The following is a 21,421-nucleotide window of genomic DNA, read 5'->3' on the forward strand; positions in this document are numbered from 1 at the left end:
AGTCATTATAATATGTCAGAGTCTAGAGTTTAGTTTGGCAGAAGTTCTATGGTTCTCTTCTCTATTAAGACTTTCTCCCCTGATACAGACACTGGCAAACTACTGGTGTGCTGAGGAAATAGATACTTATCCTAAGAGGGCCTTTTGCAGAAGCCCCTAGTTCTTTTTTATTAGATGATCTGTAAGAGGAAGTTCAGCCAGGATTCTAACAATTCTAAACGTTTGCTAGAGCAAATCAGCCACAGGGAATGTAACTTGTTGTGGTCAGAGATGTTTGTCAATCCAAGAGAGACGAGACAAGTGGCTAACTCCTCTGAAGGTAAAGAAGGAGGAGGGTTTTATGCAGGCAAGGGAATCCACGGTTTGTCTCATGTTGTTGTTCCTGATGTAACCCAAATAGTGATGAAGTAGCAACAAGCCACGACTGAGGTCCAGTTTTTCTTCTCTAAAAGGAGCAACTCAGTAACAGAGCACTGGCATTACTTAGAGCCAGAGTGAGGCCTGCAGGCTTCCTTCTCATCTGTTCACACGCACATCCATGTGCACACTCGGTTCATTAAGGAGCATCCTCTTTTGGGAAAGAAAAGGCAAAAGTTAGAGCTATTGGCTAGCATAGAAAGCTGCCCTCCACCCACTGGTCCTCATGCTGGGCTTTGAGCTTCCCATCTCTGGGCAGTGATGATATGCGTGGCCTGGGAATCACACCTGGCTCACTGCTGTCACCCAGCAGACATTTGGGACAGTGACTGTGTAGTGGGGTGGAAGGAAACTGTAACCCTAAAAGTAAGGCACAAATAACCTTAAAACTCCTGATTTCTAAGGGATTTTGCAGCAACTATTCTGTTGTACCGTCCATGCAGGGACTGAGAGAAAGAACAGAGGCTCCAGAGTCAGTCAGACCTGGGTTCAGAGCCCAGCACTGTTCTTGGCAGCTGTGTGCCCTGTTTTCTACACTTCAGTTTCCCTCAGTACCCATCACACAGGGGTGTTGGGAAACTTGAGTTAGTTCATTTTATAAAGCACTTGGCATACAGTGAGCACTCAATAAATGTTAACTGTTAGGAGGCAGTTATTGTCACCGGCTAGAGGAGAAGGGGCCAACAGCTGCCTGGTATTTAAGCAGTAGGTAAGAGCAAGAGCTGCAGTCAGACCCAGGCTCTACCCCATTCCCTGCTCTGTAAAATGGAAGTAACAATATCCACCCAGAAGTTTGTCATGAATAATGGAATGTATGCAGAGCACCTAAAGGGAGCTATTTTCAGAAGGTGTCTTTTAAACTTTTTACCTTGAAATAATTATGCATTCAAAATAATTTACTTTGAATGAATACAAAGCTATTATAGAGACCCCATGCACCTTTTCCCAGCTTCCCCAGTGGCTCTACCTTGCAGAACTATAGAAGAGTATATCAAAACCAGGACACGATGTTGGTACAATGTATGGGTTCTGTTCTGTTTTTTTTTTTTTCCCTACTCGTCTTCATTTTCCTTCTACGTATCTTTCTATCACGATGACCCACATCTTTTCGCAGTTGCACAATAGTCTATTATATGGTTGTTCTGTGATTTATTAATCATTTCTCTGTTTATGATCTTTTCTGTTGATTCTAGTTTTTCACTTTTGTAATCAAGATACAACGGATATGTGTATACATATCTTGGTTTATTTGTTTGAGTTTGTCTCTGGCTTTTTTTTTAAATTGAGGTGTAATTCATATACCATAAAATTCACCCTTAGTGTACAATTCAGTGCTTTTTGTTATATTTACAAGGTTGTGGAACTATCACCACTATTTAGTTCCAGAACATTTTCATCACCCTGAAAAGAAACCCTGAACCTGTTCAACAGTCACTGCACCTTCTCCCCACTCCCAACCTCTGCCAACCACTTAATCTACCTTCTAACTCTGGTTTTGTCAATTCTGGATATTTCATATAAAATGAATGATACAGTATGTGGCCGTTTGTGACTGGCTTCATTCTCTTAGTGTAATGTTTTCAAGGTTCATCCTTTTGGTATGTATCAGTACTTCCTTCCTTCTTATTCTTGAATAATATTGCCATTGAATGGCTGTACCACATTTTATTTATCCATTCATCAGCTGATGAACATTTGGGGTGTTTCTACTTTTTTTCTATTATGAATAATGCTGCTATGAACATTTGGGTACAAGTTGTGTTTTTGTTTTGTTTTGTTTGAGGAAGATTAGCCCTGAGTTAACATCTGCCGCCAGTCCTCCTCTTTTTGCTGAGGAAGATTAGCCCTGAGCTAACATCCGTGCCCATCTTCCTCTACTTTATATGTGGGACGCCTGCCACAGCATGGCTTGAGCAGCAGTACATAGGTCCATGCCCACGATCTCAACCAGCAAACCCCGGGCTGCCAAAGAGAACATGCAAACTTAACCGCTGCACCACCGCGCCAGCCCCTTGTGTACAAGTTTTTTTGTGGATATTTGTTTTTATTTCTCCTATGTATTTACCTCCCAGCCCTGGTGATATAGCGGTTAAGATTCAGTGCTCTCACCGCCACGGCCCAGATTTGTTTCCTAGTCAGGGAGCCACACCACCCATCTGTCGGTTATCATACTATGACAGCTGCATGTCACTGTGATACTGAAAGCTGTGCCTCCGGTATTTCAAATACCAGCGGGGTCACCCATGGTGGACAGGCTTCAGCAGAGCTTCCAGACTAAAACAGACTAGGAAGAAGGACCTGGCTACCCACTTCCGAAAAAATTGGCTGTGAAAACCCTATGAATAGCAGTCAATCATTGTCTAATGTAGTGCCAGAAGGTGAGAGGATGGCACAAAAAGACCAGGCAGGACTCCGCTCTACTGTACACAGGATCTCTAGGAGTCGGAGTTGATTCAACGGCACTAACAAATGTATATACTTAGGAGTTGCTGGTTGTATGGTAATTCTATGTTTAAACTTTTGAGGAACTGCCAGACTATTTTTCATTTATTTATTTATTTGTTTGTTTGTTTGTTTTGAGGAAGACTGGCCTTGAGCTAACGTCTGTGCCCACCTTCCTCTACTTTCTATATGGGGCACCTGCCACAGCATGGCTTGACAAACAGTGTGCAGGTCTGTGGCTGGGATCCGAACCGGTGAACCCCAGGCTCCCAAAGCAGAGCGCCTGAACTTAACTGCTATGCTAGGGGGCCAGCCTCCAGACTATTTTTCAAACTACAGCATTTTACATTTCCACCAGCTGTCTATGAAGGTTCCAGTTTCTCCACATTCCCCCCATCACTTGTTATTATTTGTCTTTTTTATTATAACCATCGTAGTGGGTATGAAGTGGTGTCTCATTGGTGGTTTTAATTTGCATTTCCAGTGATGTTGAGCATCTTTTCATGTGCTTATTGGCCATTTGTATATCTTCTTTAAAGAAATGTCTATTTAAGTCCTTTGCCCAGGGGCCGGCCCCATGGCTGAGTGGTTAAGTTCCCACGCTCGGCTTTGGCCACCCGGTTTCCCACTTCAGATCCTGGCTGTGGACATGGCACCGCTCATCAGGCCATGCTGAGGCAGCATCTCACATGCCACAACTAGAAGGGCCCACAACTAAAAATATACAACTACGTACTGGAGGAATTTGAGGAGAAAAAGCAGGAAAAAAAAAGATTGGCAACAGTTGTTAGCTCACGTGCAATCTGTAAATCCTTTGCCCATTTTTTAACTGGCTGGTTTGTCTTTTTATTATTTAGTTGTAAGAGTTCTTTAGATACAACCATAATCAAATAGATGATTTGTAAATATTTCCTCCCATTCTGTGTTTTGTCTTTTGGCGGGGGGGGGGGGGGGTCTTTTTACTTTCTCGATAATGTCTTTTGAAGCACAAAAGTTTAAATTTTGGTGAAGTCCAGTTTATTTGTTTTTATTCTGTCATCTTATCATGTGTAGATTTGTGTAACTACCACTACAATCAAGATACAGAACTATTCCATCACCACAGAAGATCTTCATCGTGCTGCTCCGTTGTAGTCATATCTCCTTAGAAGCTGTTTTTAAACAACGTTATACCTTCATTGGCCTGAGAGTCATTTGGATGTGTGTATTCATCTTTGATGTTACTGTTTTTTGTTTAATAGGCTGAAACAAGCCAGGGAGCTCTGGGCACACTGGCAAATGTGGTAACCTCCCTTGCCAACCTAAGTGAATCCCTTAACAATGGTGACGCTTCGGAAATGCAGCCAGAGGACCAGTCTGCAAGTGAGATTACTCGGTATGAACCATGAGGGTGGAGGCTCTCCCCTCCTGACGCACACAGTGTTGCTGCATTGTGAGGGTGGGTGGCAGCATTTTGACACCCACGCTGTTTTTAATTAAGGATTATTATAAAATTGTCAACAGTGCCCCTGCATGTCGATCTTCCCTCCGAGTTTAACTATGGAAACATGGACCCACTTATATTACATGATATAAAAGAATAAAAACTGCTTTTCATTTAAACAATGAAGAAGGAAATTCAGTAACTCAGTGGAAGCAGGGGAAAACCCTTCAGTGGACAGATGTCATTTGTATTAGTCACTGTTTATTGTACCTGAATATTAACATTTCATCCCCTTCCCCACTTCTGTTTTACCCACTTTTATGTCTTCCAAGTAGTGAGTTTCGAGCTTGAATCCATAAAGGTAGATCGATATCAGCTGATAGATGGCATTACCTGGTCCCAGACCTCTATATAACTGGCTGCTAAGGATTTCTTCTCTGCAGCTTGGCTCTTGTGTTTGCTCCTTTGCTGTGGGACCAGCCACTCGTGCCCGTCTTGCCAGGCCTGGCAGGGGCACAGCCTGGGGCTTCAGCAGCGTGCTGGTCCTCTTGTTCACTTGCAGTCCGAGCAAAATTAAGATCTAGATCCCATGGAAAGAGGATGAGATTTGAGTTCAGTAGAATTCTGGTTCCATCACTTACTGAGAGAGTGGTCTTGGAAAAGTTATTTAACATCTCTAAGCTTCAGCTTTCACATCTATAAAATGGAGAAAATTGTACCCTGGAGAGTAGTTGTGAAAAGTAGAAATTACCTGTGAAAATAAATAATACATAGCCTAGTGCCCAAGATGGTGTATAGACAATACATAGACACTTTCAGTATCACTTCTCTCAGCAGGTAGAATTTAATTATCTTCTCCCCCGGTGCATTGTTTTTCTAATTTATGTCTCAGCTTGAATTCTGTTCCCCTTAAAAGCTGTGGATTCACAACACTTGCTTGCTTCGTTTTTGCTCACAGGGCATTTGATACCTTAGCTAAAGCACTTAATACCACAGACAGCTCCTCGCCTCCAAGCCTGGCAGATGGGATAGACACCAGTGGAGGAGGGGGCATCCACGTCATCAGCAGAGACCAGTCCACACCCATCATTGAGGTCGAAGGCCCCCTCCTTTCAGATACTCACGTCACATTTAAGGTGAGGACATTTAGCCTAACTACATGCCCCCAACCTCCCTGGCCTGCTAGGAGAGGGGCTCTTCACCAAAGCTGGTCTCAGTTTAAAAATCAAACCTTGGAGTGAGCTCTTTTCATATTGTGGTGTTGGATCAGGATCTTTTATTTCAGAACAGTAGCTCAGAGTACTAACTGGCTCTGAAGGTAACCCTGAAGCAGGCATGGCCTGTCCTTGCCATGATGGGCTGACTTGGTGCTAACCAGAGAGAGCTGATAGCTGACTGTTCTGCCGTCTGCCTTCCAGTGACAGCCTGGCTCCAGCACAGGGTCAGGGCTTTATCTGCTCCAGCAAGAAGGCACCCAAACCTTATTCCCAGCCATTGGTTCTGACCACTTCTCCTCTAGAACCATAGAAAATAGACTGAGATGTCCTTGAAGAGTGCTGTAAGGTCCTCCTAAGTCTTTCCCGCACTCTCCTACACTGGCTTCGCTTCTACAGACATTCCCAGGTACCCTGAAGCCCTCTTGGTCTCCAGGTCTCCAGTCTGGGTCTTCCTATGCCCCCAGGATTCTTTCTTTTTTTTTTAAGCTGAGGAAGAGTCATCAGTCTTCTTCTATTTTTTAGTATGTGGGCTGCCAACACAGCATGGCTGCTAACAGAGTGGTGTAGGTCCGCGCCCATGAACCGAACCCGGGACGCTGAAGCATAGCATGCTGAACTTAACCACCAGGCCATCAGGGCTGGCCCTAGGATTCTTTACTAGAGAGAGATGGCCAATCACTTAGGTAGATTGGGTTCCTGCTCATAGTTGCCAAGGGTACAAAGCACACAAGTCACCAGTGGGATTCTAGCTTCAAAGGCATCAGAGTCCCTTCTAGACAATGGAGCTCCTAGAGCCCCGATACAACATTCTGGTGGTGGGATATCATCCTCCTACCATCTGGGCTTCTGCTCAGCTCTCATTCACTGTTACCTTGAGGTCACCTGTCAAATGCCTGCTAGCCCATTTAGTTGACCCTTGTTCCCTGATGTAATTGAGACTTTAACGTATGGCTCAAAATGTAATTGCCTTAGAAGAAATAATGATTTAGTTGAGGCAAGAGTTGAAAGTGTGTCTTTGTATGGGTATACTGGGAGGTCCATCACTGACCACATTCCAAGGGCCATCAGACCCTAGTTCACTGGGCAAGAAACCACAGGGAGTTGATGCTAGCCCCCTGCTTCAGAGGTCACATACTTGATAAGGATGGGCCTGCTCAGGAACTTCAACACCAGAGACAGTGACTCTGACGGCCACGATTGTCGAAACACAGCAGGGATTCATGTTGACAAACAAAGCCATCCTCTGTTCCTCGGTCACCTCTTGTGCTGTATGCCTCCTTTTTTCCAGCTCACGATGCCCAGCCCAATGCCAGAGTACCTCAATGTGCACTACATCTGTGAGTCTGCATCCCGCCTGCTTTTCCTCTCCATGCACTGGGCCAGGTCAATTCCAGCCTTTCAGGCACTTGGGTAAGTAGCCTTTTTCTCTACATATCCTTGGGCAAGAGCATTCCTCTCTGTAGAAATGGCCTGGAAGATCTCTGAGGGCCTTTCCAGTTTGTTCCTATGACCTGATTTTCTTATTAAATACAATCAGTAGACTCATGGTAGCAGGGGACCACGATTGCCAATGCTGCAATGTTCCTCAGACCTTTATTGAGCCTTCTGCACGTGCTGAGGACTCAGTGCTGGGAGCCAGGGACGGAGCGGAACAGAAGGCAGGAGTCATCCTTGAGATAAGTAGAGGGATGCTGCATCTGGGGACTTCTGAGACAAAGAAGGACTTACTGTTTTGCAGTGCCCCCACCATGCTGTCCTGAGTATAAATGACCTGAGGCAGGGCTGAAAGTGACTTGGCTGGCCCCTTCCTCCCTGCTGCTCGCCCAAGGTTTGCAGGCCCTCAGTTCTCAAGCATAGGTGTAGGGTGTGTCTCCTTCCTTCAGAGTCCACACTCAGTTCTTAGTCCTTTGATCACTGCAGCTCTCAGGACAGAGCCACACCAGGACTGCTGCGGATTTAAAGGCTGCAGGAAATGACAGTTTAGTCATGCCTGTTAAATTTCTCATTACTTAAGTCTAAAGAATGTTTTTTAAGAGAAAGATAGTTTATTCTCAGAGGGACTTTAAGAAATTCATAAATAGTTGTGTTCTTGGGGAATGATCCTGAACATATCATAGCCCTTCAACAAACTCTTGCTGAATCCACTTGTTTGGAACATGCTGGGGCTTGGAGAAGTGCCAGCACGCACCCACACCCATCCTCACCTCTGTGTCCCCAGGCAGGACTGCAACACCAGCCTGGTGCGGGCCTGCTGGAATGAGCTCTTCACCCTCGGCCTGGCCCAGTGTGCCCAGGTCATGAGTCTCTCCACCATCCTGGCGGCCATCGTCAACCACCTGCAGAACAGCATCCAGGAAGGTAGGGCGAGGATGTGAGGGAGTATGTCTTGGTCTAGGCTGGCTCATCACAAATTGGCTAGCCTCCGTGTCTCACAACATCCATAGGCTGAGGGAAGTTTAACTTTTAAGTCAGGGGAGGTTTACCAGTCAGAACATTTGAATTTCTGCCTGACAGCCTTCTTTTCGTATAATGAATATGAAAGGAAAAAAAAGATAATTGAAAAAAGTTACCAACTTCCTTGATACATAAGCATTCAGTCATGTTTTCGGGATAATCACAGCTTATATTTTCACCTTCGTTGACAGAATACCCTTTCATCTGTAATATCTCACAAATCCTCACCACCCCATCAAGTAGAGACTATGATCTCAGTGTTACATGTGGGGAAACTGAGGTCCCAGTAAGGTCCCTGGCTTGCCCCAAATGAAACAACAGGTAGAAGAGCTGGGGCACCAGCCTGGTCATGCCTATCCCCTAGTCCAGGACACAGTTCCACCCAGCTCTTCGTGAATGAACAAGTGACTCTTCTAATAAGATCTGTGGCAACCATCTAACATTTGGTGCTTAAATCCCAGCCATATGAGGACCAAGAAATGGCCGGTGCAGCCTCTCCCCACGCAGCATGTCCACCCACACTGAAGACACTGTCTGGAGGGAGCGCACCCAGGACTCCAGACTAACACCCAAAATCTACACTTGCAGCTGAATTGGAACTGAGCTGCACTTTTAATTGGGCATTCCAGGTGTCTGATGTCTAGGGATGTATTACCTAGTCACACCTTTGTTTTTCCAATTATTCCTTTGAAATAGTTAAATAAAGGTGATTTTTAAAACCCTATAACATTTTATTGCATTTAAGTTATATTTGTTCACAGATGAGCTTTAGTTTTCTTTATTTTTAATTGAGTATAATTATACTAATACCTTCAGCAAAATAGTCATGAGGATTAAATAAGATAACATACAAAATTGTTTTAACAGCTAAAAAATGCCAACATTTAATGTTCAGCTTGGCAAATATTTATTAAATGCCTACAGAGACTTAGAAAACCTGACCATTGATAGAACTGATGAGTGGGTCTTAAGCACAGAATAAACAGAATTACCAGTCTGCACCTACAAGCCGAAGCTGCTGCCCAGGGTGGGAGCAGGAGGAATCACCGGTCCAGGGGTTTGTTGTTAAGGCAGAATATATAATGGAGCAGAATTTGGGTACCTATTGTCACTTCACTTTCAACTGGAAAATGAGGCTCTTGACCATCTTGAGATAACTGGTTTTTCATGACAAAGTGAAATTATTGAGGCCAACCCAGTGGCATAGCGGTTAAGTTCGCATGCTCTGCTTCAGCGACCCAGGGTTCCCCGCTTCAGATCCTGGGCACAAACCTAGGCACTGCTTATCAAGCTTTGTTGTGGCAGGCATCCCACATATAAAGTAGAGGAAGATGGGCACAACTGTTAGCTCAGGGCCAGTCTTCCTCAGCAAAAAGAGGAGGATTGGCAGCAGATGTTAGGTCAGGGCTAATCTTCCACCAAAAAAAAAAGTGAAATTATTCTCTCATTTCTTTCAATCTGTGGCCCCTCGAAGAAGCTTGTGTTATTGTTCTTATCAGCCATCAGTCTTTCTCAGAGGATCTGTGATGTTGATTTCTAGATAAACTTTCTGGCGACCGGATAAAGCAAGTCATGGAGCACATCTGGAAGCTTCAAGAGTTCTGTAACAGTATGGCGAAGCTGGATATAGACGGCTATGAGTATGCATACCTTAAAGCTATAGTTCTCTTTAGCCCCGGTAAGATATGCGGTGGTGACTCATGACAGTTTTCCACCTGTGTCTACTGATATTTCTGAGTATGAACACGTTGTCAAGTCATCAGCAGTGTAGAGCAAGCCCTGCCAGATTGTATGTGACCAAACGTTCTTAGAATAGGTGTGCTTTGCCAGCTGATATAAATACACACTTTCTTTTAAATCCTTGCCTTTACAGTCCCAGAGAAATATGCTATAGAGCCTCGTGACTTCATTTGCAGAATAGATTTAACCTGTATCCAAATTAAACCATTGGCCAGACAAGATGCGGCATACAAATAGAGTATACCACCATCCAGGGTCCTGTTTCTGTTTTGTTTTGCTCTTTGCCGATTTTCAGTACAGTAATCCAGTACAGGCAGCAACTCCACAGGTTTACCCACTGTCTCTGTAGGGCAGTAATAGCAGCTGCTGCAGGTGTGGTCTCAGCAGATGAAGAAAAGGCTGCAGGACATTGGTGGAAGGTAAAAGATGACCTGGCTGCCTCACCCACTCCCCGCAGCTGTTCTCGGAGCCTCCAGAGAGCTTGCTTGGGCCGACTTTTGTCCTCAACAGCTGGAGTTGGACACAGCCTTACCAGTTTCCCCTCCTCCCTAGCCCTCTGCTCATGAACAACAAAATAGCTAATAAAAATGGGAGAGGGGCCGGCCCGGTGGCGCAGCAGTTAAGTTCACACGTTCCGCTTCTTGGCAGCCTGGGGTTCACCGGTTTGGATCCCGGGTGTGGACATGGCACCGCTTGGCAAAAGCCATGCTGTGGTAGGCGTCCCACGTATAAAGTTGAGGAAGATGGGCACGGATGTTAGCTCAGGGCCAGTCTTCCTTAGCAAAAAGAGGAGGATTGGTAGCAGATGTTAGCTCAGGGCTAATCTTCCTCAAAAAAAAAAAGGGCGGGGGGGAGAAATTAAGTGATTAAATATCTAGAAAGTAAATGATAATTTCTAATCTCATGTGATAGTTTGAATCTCTGTTTTCTCAAGTAGTAGGAAACCAGGTGTCCAGATCCACCCAGGTGGGGCTGCTGAGGCTGGTGTGACCACTCAGGAGCCCGGCCCCATCTTTGGAACCTTCAGGCCTTGGCAGAGCACAAAGCAGAAACCAGTGTTTTAACAATAATATCCAAACCAGATCAGCTTTCAGAGTTGAATCTGTTGTACTTGAGAAATTAGCCAGAAGTTTGACTAAAACTAAGTACTAAGATGTCTGCAAGTGAGGCTTTTCAAATACAGAGGGCAATTTGGGGGCGCTTTTCTCTTTTCAGATCATCCGGGTTTGACTAGCACAAGCCAGATTGAAAAATTCCAAGAAAAGGCACAGATGGAGCTCCAGGACTATGTTCAGAAAACCTACTCAGAAGACACCTACCGGTGAGTACACAGACGCACGTGCTTGCTGGAAGCTGGATCTGTAGTTGCAAGTAGAAAGTGTGTTAGCCTTCTCATTTCCAGCAGCCTGGTAGAGCCTCCATTTAACCACACTTTAATTCTTGCATTTTGTAGGTGGTAATGGAGTGTGGAAAGTGCTAGGCAGGAGGGTCAGGAATACCAAGCCATTCCAGTGTTGCTGGGCAGACTGTGAGCGAGACCATGGGTTGCTTTTCTTTGAGGGGTTGTAGCCGATGCTGTGTGGTCTCCTCCGGGGCTAACATTGTGCATGAGGCGTGAATTCTGGTGGAGATTCCTCTCGTCCAGAATGGAAGCTCTGCCCCTCTGCTCTGCATCCACTGAAGAGGCAGGGCTAGAGGACTTGACAGACAAGTTTTCATGGACAGAAACCAAATCTGCCCCCTATAAAGGAGTCAGATAGACAGGTATGAGCCTTTCTCATGCAGATTTAAACAGGAAAGTTGTTCTGAAATAGGGCAGAATGCCTGGCAGGCTTTTCAGCCGAGGAGTAGAAGAGCTCTTTCCTCATGACCACTTCTGACCCACTGGAAGCTACATGAATTTCTGGGGTCCTGTCAAGCAAATTATTTAATACTTCCCTCCCCACCCTGTCCCCTCAAAATAAATGCTGGCACGAAATTGACCAGGAAGATGCATGGCCCTGCTTTCCCCAACTTGTCTCCCCAGCGCAGACCTCAGTCCACAGGTGCCCCACGGAATGGGGATGCCCTAAGCCCACACCATTTCTCTGGGGTGACTGGGGGGCCTGTGGCTGGCACTGCTGGCAGAGAGCCTGCCTCTGCATTAGGCACACCTCCATGGCCCAAATGTAGCTTTTGTCAAAGCAGGATGCATTTTCTCTTGGAATCACTGAAGGCCTCACGTGACTTAGAGTAACTTCAGCCTCAGTACATATAGAATGGGACTGTCAAGTAATGTACGCACACCCAGAGCCCACACATCCAGCCAGGCTTGCGGGCACGCTGTCCCTTGAGGGGCCATGGGCCTACTTCCACACAGTGCCTCTGGCCACAAGAGGCTGGAAATGCCTCTCTGGGGGCTGTTGGCAGAGCCACAGCACACTAGAGTCAACCTTGACAACAGCAACTCTCTGGCCTTTGAAAGTAGATGTTTCTGAAAAATTCCTGAGTCACTCCTGGTCCACTCAGGAATCCCAGAGAAGAGGAGGGCAAGCCAGGTGATTTGGGGCCAAAAACAAGATTAAGGAGGCTTTCTTATGGAACTCAAACTCCCTCAAAGACACTTCCCAAAGAAAAGGCCCTAGAATGGTTTGTTTATGGCCTGATTATACATTTTTTCAGTCTTTCCCATTTTTATGCCTTTTCTCACACTGTTTGTATTTCAACCCTCCCATTCCTTGCATCTCAGCTGATAGAAACCTTAGCCAGCCTCTAAGATGCAGCTGACGTGTCCCATGCTCCAGGAAGTCCTCTCTCATCTACCCTTGCTGACTTCCTGAGACCCGTCAGCCTGTCAGCCCCTCCAGCTCTGCAGTGGTGTCCCCTTACACCTTTGTGTGTCTTGTCTGCCTGCCTGTACTGAGGCAGGCGGAACTCACAAGGGCTGGGCAAATGGATGATGGTGCTGGAATACTGCTTGCATAATATGAATATATTTTCCCTCTTCAAAAATAACAATGTTCACTGTAGGAAAAAAATTAGAACATTCTGGAAAGCAAAAAGAAAACTTTTAATACCGCTGTCCAGAGATACTTGTGAACATTTTATGTATTTACTTCCAGAAATTTTTTATGTATGTGTAACTGGAATCATCATATAATACAAAGAAAGGTTTTGTAATCTTTTTTTCATTTAATATTCAAAGAACATACATATTCTTCTTCATCATTTTCCATGCTAAGGAGATGCCATAATTTCTTTAATTTCCCTACTGATGAGAATGTCAGTTGTTTCCAGACTGGGCTGGCGCCACAGTGGGCCACCCTTGCTCACACACTTTCTGCACTGGTGTGGAATGGCCAGTCACACGGGATGCTTCAGGTACAGTGTCCGGTGGCTCACCAGGACAGGGTCATGGTGTGCCCTTCCACCCAGGGGTTTTTCAAAACAAAAACAATTTTATTTATTTTTAATTATAACGCTAAATGAACACTGGAAATTAGAGCAATACAGAAAGAGTTTTAATAGGTAAAATCACTCCAAATCCCAATACCCAGAGGCCAACCATTAGCATTCTGGTGAACATCCTTCCAAACGCTGTATTTCATGTGCACACAAATAAGTATACACACGTGATGTCGTGCTGTACTTGGTGCTTCACAACCTCTTTTTAAGTTCTTATTCAGCTATATGTCGTGGACTTCTTTCTGTCCTTATCAGTGAATGTAGGTGTTTATCATCCTTTTTGATAAGTATGGAGTGATCCATTATATGGAGACACCATACTTTATTTTAACCTATCCTCTATTGATTTCCAAAAAATTTTTTTTTGGTGGGGGTGGGGAGAGTTGTTATAAACAATGAAGGGAACATATTTTTACATACATCTTTGCACTCACTTGTTTGACATTTTTCTCATGATAAAATCTACAGGAGGAACTGCTGAAATCAGAAAAACAAGGGGTGGATAGTGGGTCTGTGTGTTTGGTTGAGTTCCCAGCAGTGCAGACAGGGCCCCGGGAGCCTCTCCGGGGCGAAGTCTGAAGGGCAGTGAGCCCCTCTTTCTCTAATGACCCTCCCTCTTACAGATTGGCCCGGATTCTCGTCCGCCTGCCTGCGCTCAGGCTGATGAGCTCCAACATAACAGAAGAACTTTTTTTTACTGGTCTCATTGGCAATGTTTCGATAGACAGCATAATCCCCTACATCCTCAAGATGGAGACGGCAGAATATAACGGCCAGATCACTGGAACCAGTCTATAGTGTACACCACACACCTGTCAAGGAGCAAAGGATCCCCCCAGGACCGCTCACATACAGAGAAAATAAAGTAGTGGTATTTTGGTATGTGCAAATATTTCCAGTATGTTAGCCATTTCCTACCTGGTTTCTTCTTACCTGTTAATCCCAGACAATAGCAACTAAAAGACTAGTAGGATCGTTTCCTGCCATAAGAAATGTTTTAATGCCTTTTGATGAAGCAGATTTTGGAACAATCTTTTAACGCAGTTTGTATTTAGAAATTCTCAAAGGGCAAAAAACAAAGTTTTATAATGTCAGAGAGTAGTATTAAAGAAAACTAAAAGAACCTAAGAGAACAGTATGTGTGTATATATATTAAAAATGTCCTTGGAATTAATAGCTACTAATTACCAGGGTAATAATATTAGCACTTTCTAAGCACTTCTTATCAATGCGTAATGTTAGCAACATCTTGCCTGTGGGCAGGGCAAATGGAAAACTGTCTTATGTCTTTTGCCGAAATGCTAATGATTTCTGTTAAAACGCACTAGGGTACAGGAGACAATCATTTATGTTTAAGAAAAGAAGGCATCATTCCTAATTGTATGCACACAATGGTGGCGTTGAGCTAAATTCCTATGAACGAATGAAATGTGGCCTGTCTGCATCGCAGGGAGGGGAGTGTGGCAGCACAGTCAGTGGTGACCCAAACCAGAAGCTTCTCGGCCGTAGAGTTGATGCTTGTCAGCTTCCCCGACTTCTGGCCCTGGTCTCTGAGGGGCATCTGCAGGCGCCTCTAAACCTGGGGCTCTCTTCTGATGTCTAGTTCTTGGAATTGGATTGCAAGCAGTCAGACATTAACAGCCAGTTCCTGCAGCAACTGAAAACATCCCCATACCACCTCCACTACTCATGGCACATGGAGCCTTCTGACCAAAAAATGCGAGGTGGGCATTTTGAACCCCTGGCAGTACTTCCTGAATACAGTCTGGGGTGGTTGCACATTGTTCAGATGGAGGAGTGTGGCCTCCTTGGAGTGCGAGGGTTCCCTTCTCAACGGAATTTCCATTCCAAATGCCCCCTTGAGAAGGGCCTGTATTCCTGCAGTTCAGTCAGAACTGTGCAGTGAGGTGGAGTGGGGCGTGCAGGATCTTGTTGCCTGGCCAGGGTGGTGGTAGTGAAGCTGAATGGAAGGTTTCTCTGTTGACCTTAAATATCAGGGTTCTTCAGAATGTCTCCAGACTCAGCATCTCTGCTGGCTGAGCCTTTTCATGGTGCTGGCACACCGTGCACTTTGATTCCCCTAGGTGTGTGCCAGCAAACCCCCCCGGAGCATTTTAGATGATGGATGCAGAAGCAGGCCACCCGCTCCATAAAAACAACCATAATTCCCAAAGTCATCTTCTTTCTCCTTAAAAGTTATAGAGACCAACATTTACAAGAACAGAATGCAGTTATAAGGAAGTTATATCTAGAGAAGAGCACCTCTGAATTCCCCTGGATGTGAGTAAGCATTTCCTCTTTGGGAACAGTGGCATGTCCAAGCCTGGGCTAGGTACTTTGTATTTTCTTTTTGTATAGCCCAGATTAAGAAAATACAGTGTAAAGTTAAATTTGCAAGATGATATCCAAAAAGATCCGGTGCACTCCGCTGCCTCGGAGGTGCTCCCTGGTCCATCTTGGCCCCCAGTCAAGGTGGGTGCCCAGCCAGCCGGCCACAGGCTTATGGCAAAATGGGGTACTTGATTCTGAAATAAGTGTTAGCACTTTATGAAAGTCATTAGTGGGACTTGAGTGGCGACAGTATCTCTAACTTCTAAATTCCTGTTTGGATTTAGTTATATCATTTATAATTCATGCCTTGGAAGCAAATTTTGAAGAATACTGGGGGTCCCCAATATAAAATGATGGAAAGGATTAATTTTGCCAGCTTAAATTTTTTGGTTTTCTAACTTTGAAGTGATTTAAATTTCAAAATTAACACCAAAAACTGGCCAAGACAATGGAGTTGGGTGAGTCTGTTTCCTTTCTGCATGATTTCAGCAGAGGGCACTGTGGAGCAGATTTATGCGTCTTACACAGTGAGTTGCCTGTTTCTCAGTTCTCTTGATTTTTGAATGTAAGCACGTCTGTTGATCGCGTAGCAGTTCCCTGGGAGTACATATTGTGTCGCATCTTTCAGATCTGAGTTCTCAGTGTTAATGAAAAGGTCCATACTGACTAGCTCCCCTCATTTCCAGGGGCAGGCCCTGCCAAGTCCATTGTCCATTAGGCTTCTAGACTCAGGTTTCCTTAAGATATTGGGACAGCTTAGCCAAGACCTTGAGGTCCTGACGACGCCACTGTTTAGATATGTTAGGAAGAGAAAGTGATAACCAGCAGGAAGAGAGTGAACACTTGGATGAGGAACTGCCACACTCCTGGAGAAAAATCGATTTAGCTTGGAAAGTCGCTGATTCTAACCTGGTCCTGCCCCAAGTCCCTTCACTGGTGATGGTTGATTCCAGTGGACCATTTTGGGCATTGAACATGCCTCATTAGTTTCCCAGATCCTCTTGAACTTACTTTGAAGTCATCTTTTCCTTAAGAATCATGTCCACACAACCTGAATTCTTACTGCCCCAAATCATTTCAAGTCTTTGGCAGCAGGTCCGTTCCATCTCTTGTCAAATTGCTTAAGAGAAGTAAGCCCAAAGTCAGGAATTATTTAAAGGGATCCCAAACAAATATTTGGGTTCAACTTTCACAAGGCTTTTAACAAACATTGTTAGGAATTTGTGAAACTCTAGATTTAGTGAAGTGAGGCCAGCCCTCTGCCCAGTGAATCCTTGAGTGAAATAAGCCAGGAGCAGGATTCTTTGCCATGTAGCCTATTCAAACGCCCCTTCTGCCATAGCCACTCCCCCCTCAGTGAGGAGAGAGGTATGCTGGCTAAGGGAGGTGGAGACAGACACACACACCATTACTTCTTGATGAAGTGGGCTCTTTTCCAGCAGTATCTCACATAATGTTGGAGAGTTATATGTTGAAGTTTGTGGAGCTCATTACATATAATCATAAAACAGGACAGGAGCAGACTTAGAAAAAGACCAAATTACTCAAGCAAATAATACTTTCCAAGTTATTCTTGGAAGGTACTTCTAAAGAAGTATGTTACCACCTTTCTAACTTGAGATTTGTGTGTGGTGTGTATTGGGGAGTTACATTATTTATTGTCTAAACTCTACCATGAGGCTGTTTGGGGTTCCTTTGTTGTTTGGGGTTTGTATTTAATTTCAGGTGTGGTCACTTGTTGTGAGATGTTATGTAATTGCCCTCAGGAGGGATTGTTTTCTAGCTTATCAGTGTCAGTATTAAATGTGGACTCTGTTGAGAGGCAGTTCCCACCAGCCGTGGCGATAGCGATGGCCGTGTCGACTCCGGCTCCCAATATGGCAGCACACTCACTAGAGCACGGGGTGGAGCAACATACTTACCTGGCTGTTGGGCTTGTTTCGGGGAGAGCCGCTGCAGGGAGCCAAGAATTAGAAAGGCTCTAGCTGTATCTCGTGCTTTGATTCTGGAAAAAGCCCACATCCTAATCCTTTGGGGTAATTTCCAGCAGAGCAGTCTTGCTCCCAGCCTGCCATCTGCCTGCCTAGCAGCCCTTGCTGTGGATCCCACTTCCAGGACCTGATCATATTAGGGTCCACAAGCTTGTTGCCCACTTTGCAGTGGAAATGCCCTATGTGCAACGGGGCTGTAGATGACAGTTCAACTCTTCTCTAGGCCCAGGTCCTGAAAAGTGTCATCTTCTGACATTCACTTTTATCCCGGGAGCACAGTGCCCTTTCGTCCCTAGAAAGGACTGAGCAGGCCGGGCGGATGCTCCACTTTCTTCCTCTGTCCCACTTCCATTCTCTAGATTGTGCGGCTCTTTGAAAATGTCTTAATTCTGATGTAAATTTGTAAAACCAACCCCCAATTGAGACAGTGGGTTTGGGTCTTTTGTACCCAGGGTTCTGGACCTCCTCATGTGTGTGCCTCCTGCCAGCGTGCACTTCATGCATCCAGCCTGGGGTCCCTTCAGTGGGTGTACAGATTTATAGGCTTGTATGACTGAATGAATGTACATGTGTTTATACCTTCTCTATCTGTACAGTGTATATAGTGTGTGTGTACATAGATGTATATTATGTATACAGACATGTAGCCACATAGCCAAACTTTCCTCATGTTTTAAAGAGAGTCTATGACAGAGTTGCTAAAGTAAATTGATGTGGATGTTCCAAGGTCCCTCAGCAGGATGCATTTGCTGAGATTTTAACTCCATTTTCCTTTGGGTGAGCCTGGCTGGGAAAGGCCATGAAGTCAGAATCTCCACTCTGCACCAGGGAAAGTTCCAGACAGAAGTCTAGGAAGCAGAAATACAGCTCATCCTTATGTCTAAAACTAGGTGGCGATCTTTAACCTGGTTTCACACACCTATTTATGGCTTAACTGGACGGAACTGGTATAGCCATCAGCCTTCCCAAATACTCACTCTTTCATGTGGTCCAGAGATGGGCATCGTGGTGAGAGATGCGGAATGGTCCCTGTCATGGGGCCTGACTCCCAGTGTGGTGGCAGTTTCCCACGCTTGCTCTGGACTCAGTCACTAAACAGTGGGCACTGCCCTGTGACTAAATAGAGATTCCCATCTCTCTAACACCAGTTGGAAAAAAAACCTACCAAGTATTCTTTAAAAATGAGCATGAATGTTGATGGCTAACTTTTATGCCATGTAAAAGTTACAAATCTTAAATTATTTCTCAAACTATAGCATGTGAATAAAATCCACTGACTTAAATCCTTTCTGTAAATTATGATTTAAAAATTTCAGATAAAGATTGCATTTTAGTACAGATATGTGTGCCCTTAAAGCTACAGATGCCAAATTTTCCTTGTCCAGGTCTATTCTGATGAATTTCCCCCCTTAATCGGGCTGTAAACAGGCAGGGCACTCAGGAGCCAGGGCCCAGCCCTGCAGTAGTTGCTCACGGACCTGGTAAGCAGGCGCCTGCCAGGCAGGAAGGTTAAAAGCTGGCCTGCTAAACGAAATCACTGGATAACTGCAAAAACTCACATAATCCACAAGTTGCTTTTTTTTAAAAAAACATAAGCTATTGAAATGTTTGAGAACATTTCATTGAGACCACAGTACTCAGTGCCTTTCGTTAGACGGTGGGTCACTTAGCCTTCAGCTTCCCTTATTTTTGATGTAAAGAAAGCTCCTGCTACTTCTTTGGCCTAATCCAGCAGTGATTGTTGAACCTTTCCCACATCCTTGCCTGTCATGACAATCACATTATTGAAGGTGACTTCCCAGTTAAAATACAAGTGGAAGCTTGACGGTCTCTTAATGAATCTTTAAATGAAAATTTTTCTTTGGGGCTACTTATCTTAACAGCAGTCTAAGAATAATTAATTAAACTGAGCTTAAAAATGTATCAGTGGGGGTGGGATATTTTTAATGCTCAGCTATACTTTCAGTTGAGAAGCCAGTAATTTTGGTTTCTCAATATTTATACATACAACATAGAAAAAAACGCTAGAAAAAATAAATGCTGGAAAAAACTGCTCAGCAGCATTTGGCAGTTGACAGACTGTGATAAAGCTTAATAATTGGATAACTCTTGGAAGTAGTAGGCTTTACATTAAAAATGGCTTTTCTTTAGGAAAGTATAATCATTTTAACGACCAGAGCATTCATGGACTCAAATGCTGCTGCCACATACAACTCAAGTGCTGGAATATTTTTCTACAGTCTCCGTTCTCCCAATTATCTTGTAAACCAGTGTTCAACTAGTTTTATAACTGAAAAGCTGCACATTTTTCATAGTACAAACCATGGTTTTTACCTGTAGTTTGGACCTCTCTGTTAAAATGTAGCTGCATTACCAGCCCTTTTAAAATACATGTTAAAGGAAAATTCAGGTGTTAGATTTTCTTGGGACCGTTTCTGTAACCTCTCCCCTTCACAATATAGAAAATACTGTTTATGCCATTACATTTTAATTCCAGGTTTAAAACCTGCGGAAAGCTATAGCTTGAAGTCAGCTTTGTTTATGTGATGGCATTTAAAAATAGCATGTTCTTTTTAAACTGAATTTTACATCTAATCAATGTCTTCAGTCTTGAAGAAGAATTTGCATTGTTGTGTTTGTATATAGAGTATTGCAGTGCATGAATTAGCTTTATGCATTTTATTAAATGCTGTTTCAATGTGGCATTATTGTTGTGGCTTAATACTACTACCTAAATGAGGTTTATACTATTAAAAGTGAATTAAAGACTAATAATGTGCATCCTGCTCATCATTTCTCCTCCTAATAGTAATAATACCACCTGACCCCCAGAGGCACTCAGAATGCTCTCACTGGAACCCCGTGTCAATGGTGAGGAAGCACCCTGAGACTCAGAACTCTGCGTTTCTCACCTCACCTCACCTCACTTCAGCCTCGGCCAGAAATGACTTCGCCCTTCATGGGCTATTTGATGGTCCCCTGGACTTGTACACCTTCAGTGCGAAAGGTGTGGAAGCCAAAAAGCCAGAGACGTTGCTAGAGCAGAGCACAGCTTGGGCTGCCAGACCACAGTGAGTGCCGTCACACTCAGAGCCGGGCCTCAAACCAGCAGATTCATCCTGTAAGGGTGTTTGCTCTCCAGGGTGAAGATGTGTTAAGTTTCACAAGTTGGAAAGAAGTACGCTCCTCATGTCCTCTGACTTCTCCTTTTACAGGTGAGGATTCTGAGGTCCAAAGTCAGATTCTTGGCAGAACCCACTGGCAGGCAAAAAGCTTTAGCTGGCTCTGCCAGGTAGTACTCAAAACGAAAAGAAAATTGATCACTTCAGAACAAGGTTAAAAACCATCTCGTGAACACTGCTTGTGCAAATAAAATTAAGAAACAGTGTGTCACTTATGAAATCCTCATAGCAATTTTCTCTACTAATTTTCTCCCATTTCTGTAAATTTTAAACCCATCTATCAATCACTATTAAAGTAGGAAATGGGAGACAAAGGTTTGAAGAGATAATAATGCCCCCTAGTGGTGTTTATTTCCATGACTCGTTATCTGCTGCCTAAGAAACTGTCCACGCAAACAGTAACCGCGGGCTGTCCCGTGAGGCACTGCACATTTAGTCTCTCTCGAAAAAGGGGGCATTACTTTGGTTCAGGGCGAGCCTTCTGTTTCGCAGCCTTTTTTGGGCCCCCTGTGGGCCATGGAGAGAAGGAATGCTTCCATAAGGCCTTCTGTCTCACTAGCTGTGGAGACAGACCGGAAGGAACGAACTCACTGAAAAGCCCTGGCAGCCGGTGTGAAGGCTGTGGCTGCAGTCAGTCGGCCGGGTGTGGTCATTAGAAACACCAGGAACTGAAATCAGCACCCACGGGCAGGAGTAGAACGGAGGATAGATTTCTCTACCCACCCTCCAAAACGGTGACGGGGGAGAGGGCGCCACGGTATTGAATTTCAATTCAACACA

The 21,421-nt window shown here is 44.5% G+C and overlaps 1 protein-coding gene across 5 annotated transcripts in view; it reads left to right on the plus strand.

The window, feature by feature from the left end:
* NR2C2 (nuclear receptor subfamily 2 group C member 2) overlaps positions 1-20,234 on the plus strand; it is a 113,674-nt gene extending 93,440 nt beyond the window's left edge. For 4 of the 5 annotated variants that reach the window (XM_044755134.2, XM_044755135.2, XM_014838435.3 and 1 more), the window contains 7 exons: positions 4,101-4,234; positions 5,241-5,418; positions 6,788-6,909; positions 7,718-7,857; positions 9,494-9,631; positions 10,909-11,014; positions 13,761-20,234. In XM_044755134.2, coding sequence (XP_044611069.1) covers positions 4,101-4,234; positions 5,241-5,418; positions 6,788-6,909; positions 7,718-7,857; positions 9,494-9,631; positions 10,909-11,014; positions 13,761-13,935 — 993 coding nt within the window. In that variant the 3' untranslated portion in view covers positions 13,936-20,234. The remainder of the gene's footprint in view (positions 1-4,100; positions 4,235-5,240; positions 5,419-6,787; positions 6,910-7,717; positions 7,858-9,493; positions 9,632-10,908; positions 11,015-13,760) is intronic. The other variant, XR_006517805.2, reaches the window with a different exon arrangement.
* Positions 20,235-21,421: the final 1,187 nt, after the last annotated feature.

Source organism: Equus asinus, chromosome 21, assembly GCF_041296235.1.
Source record: "Equus asinus isolate D_3611 breed Donkey chromosome 21, EquAss-T2T_v2, whole genome shotgun sequence".
NCBI classification, from domain to species: domain Eukaryota; kingdom Metazoa; phylum Chordata; class Mammalia; order Perissodactyla; family Equidae; genus Equus; species Equus asinus.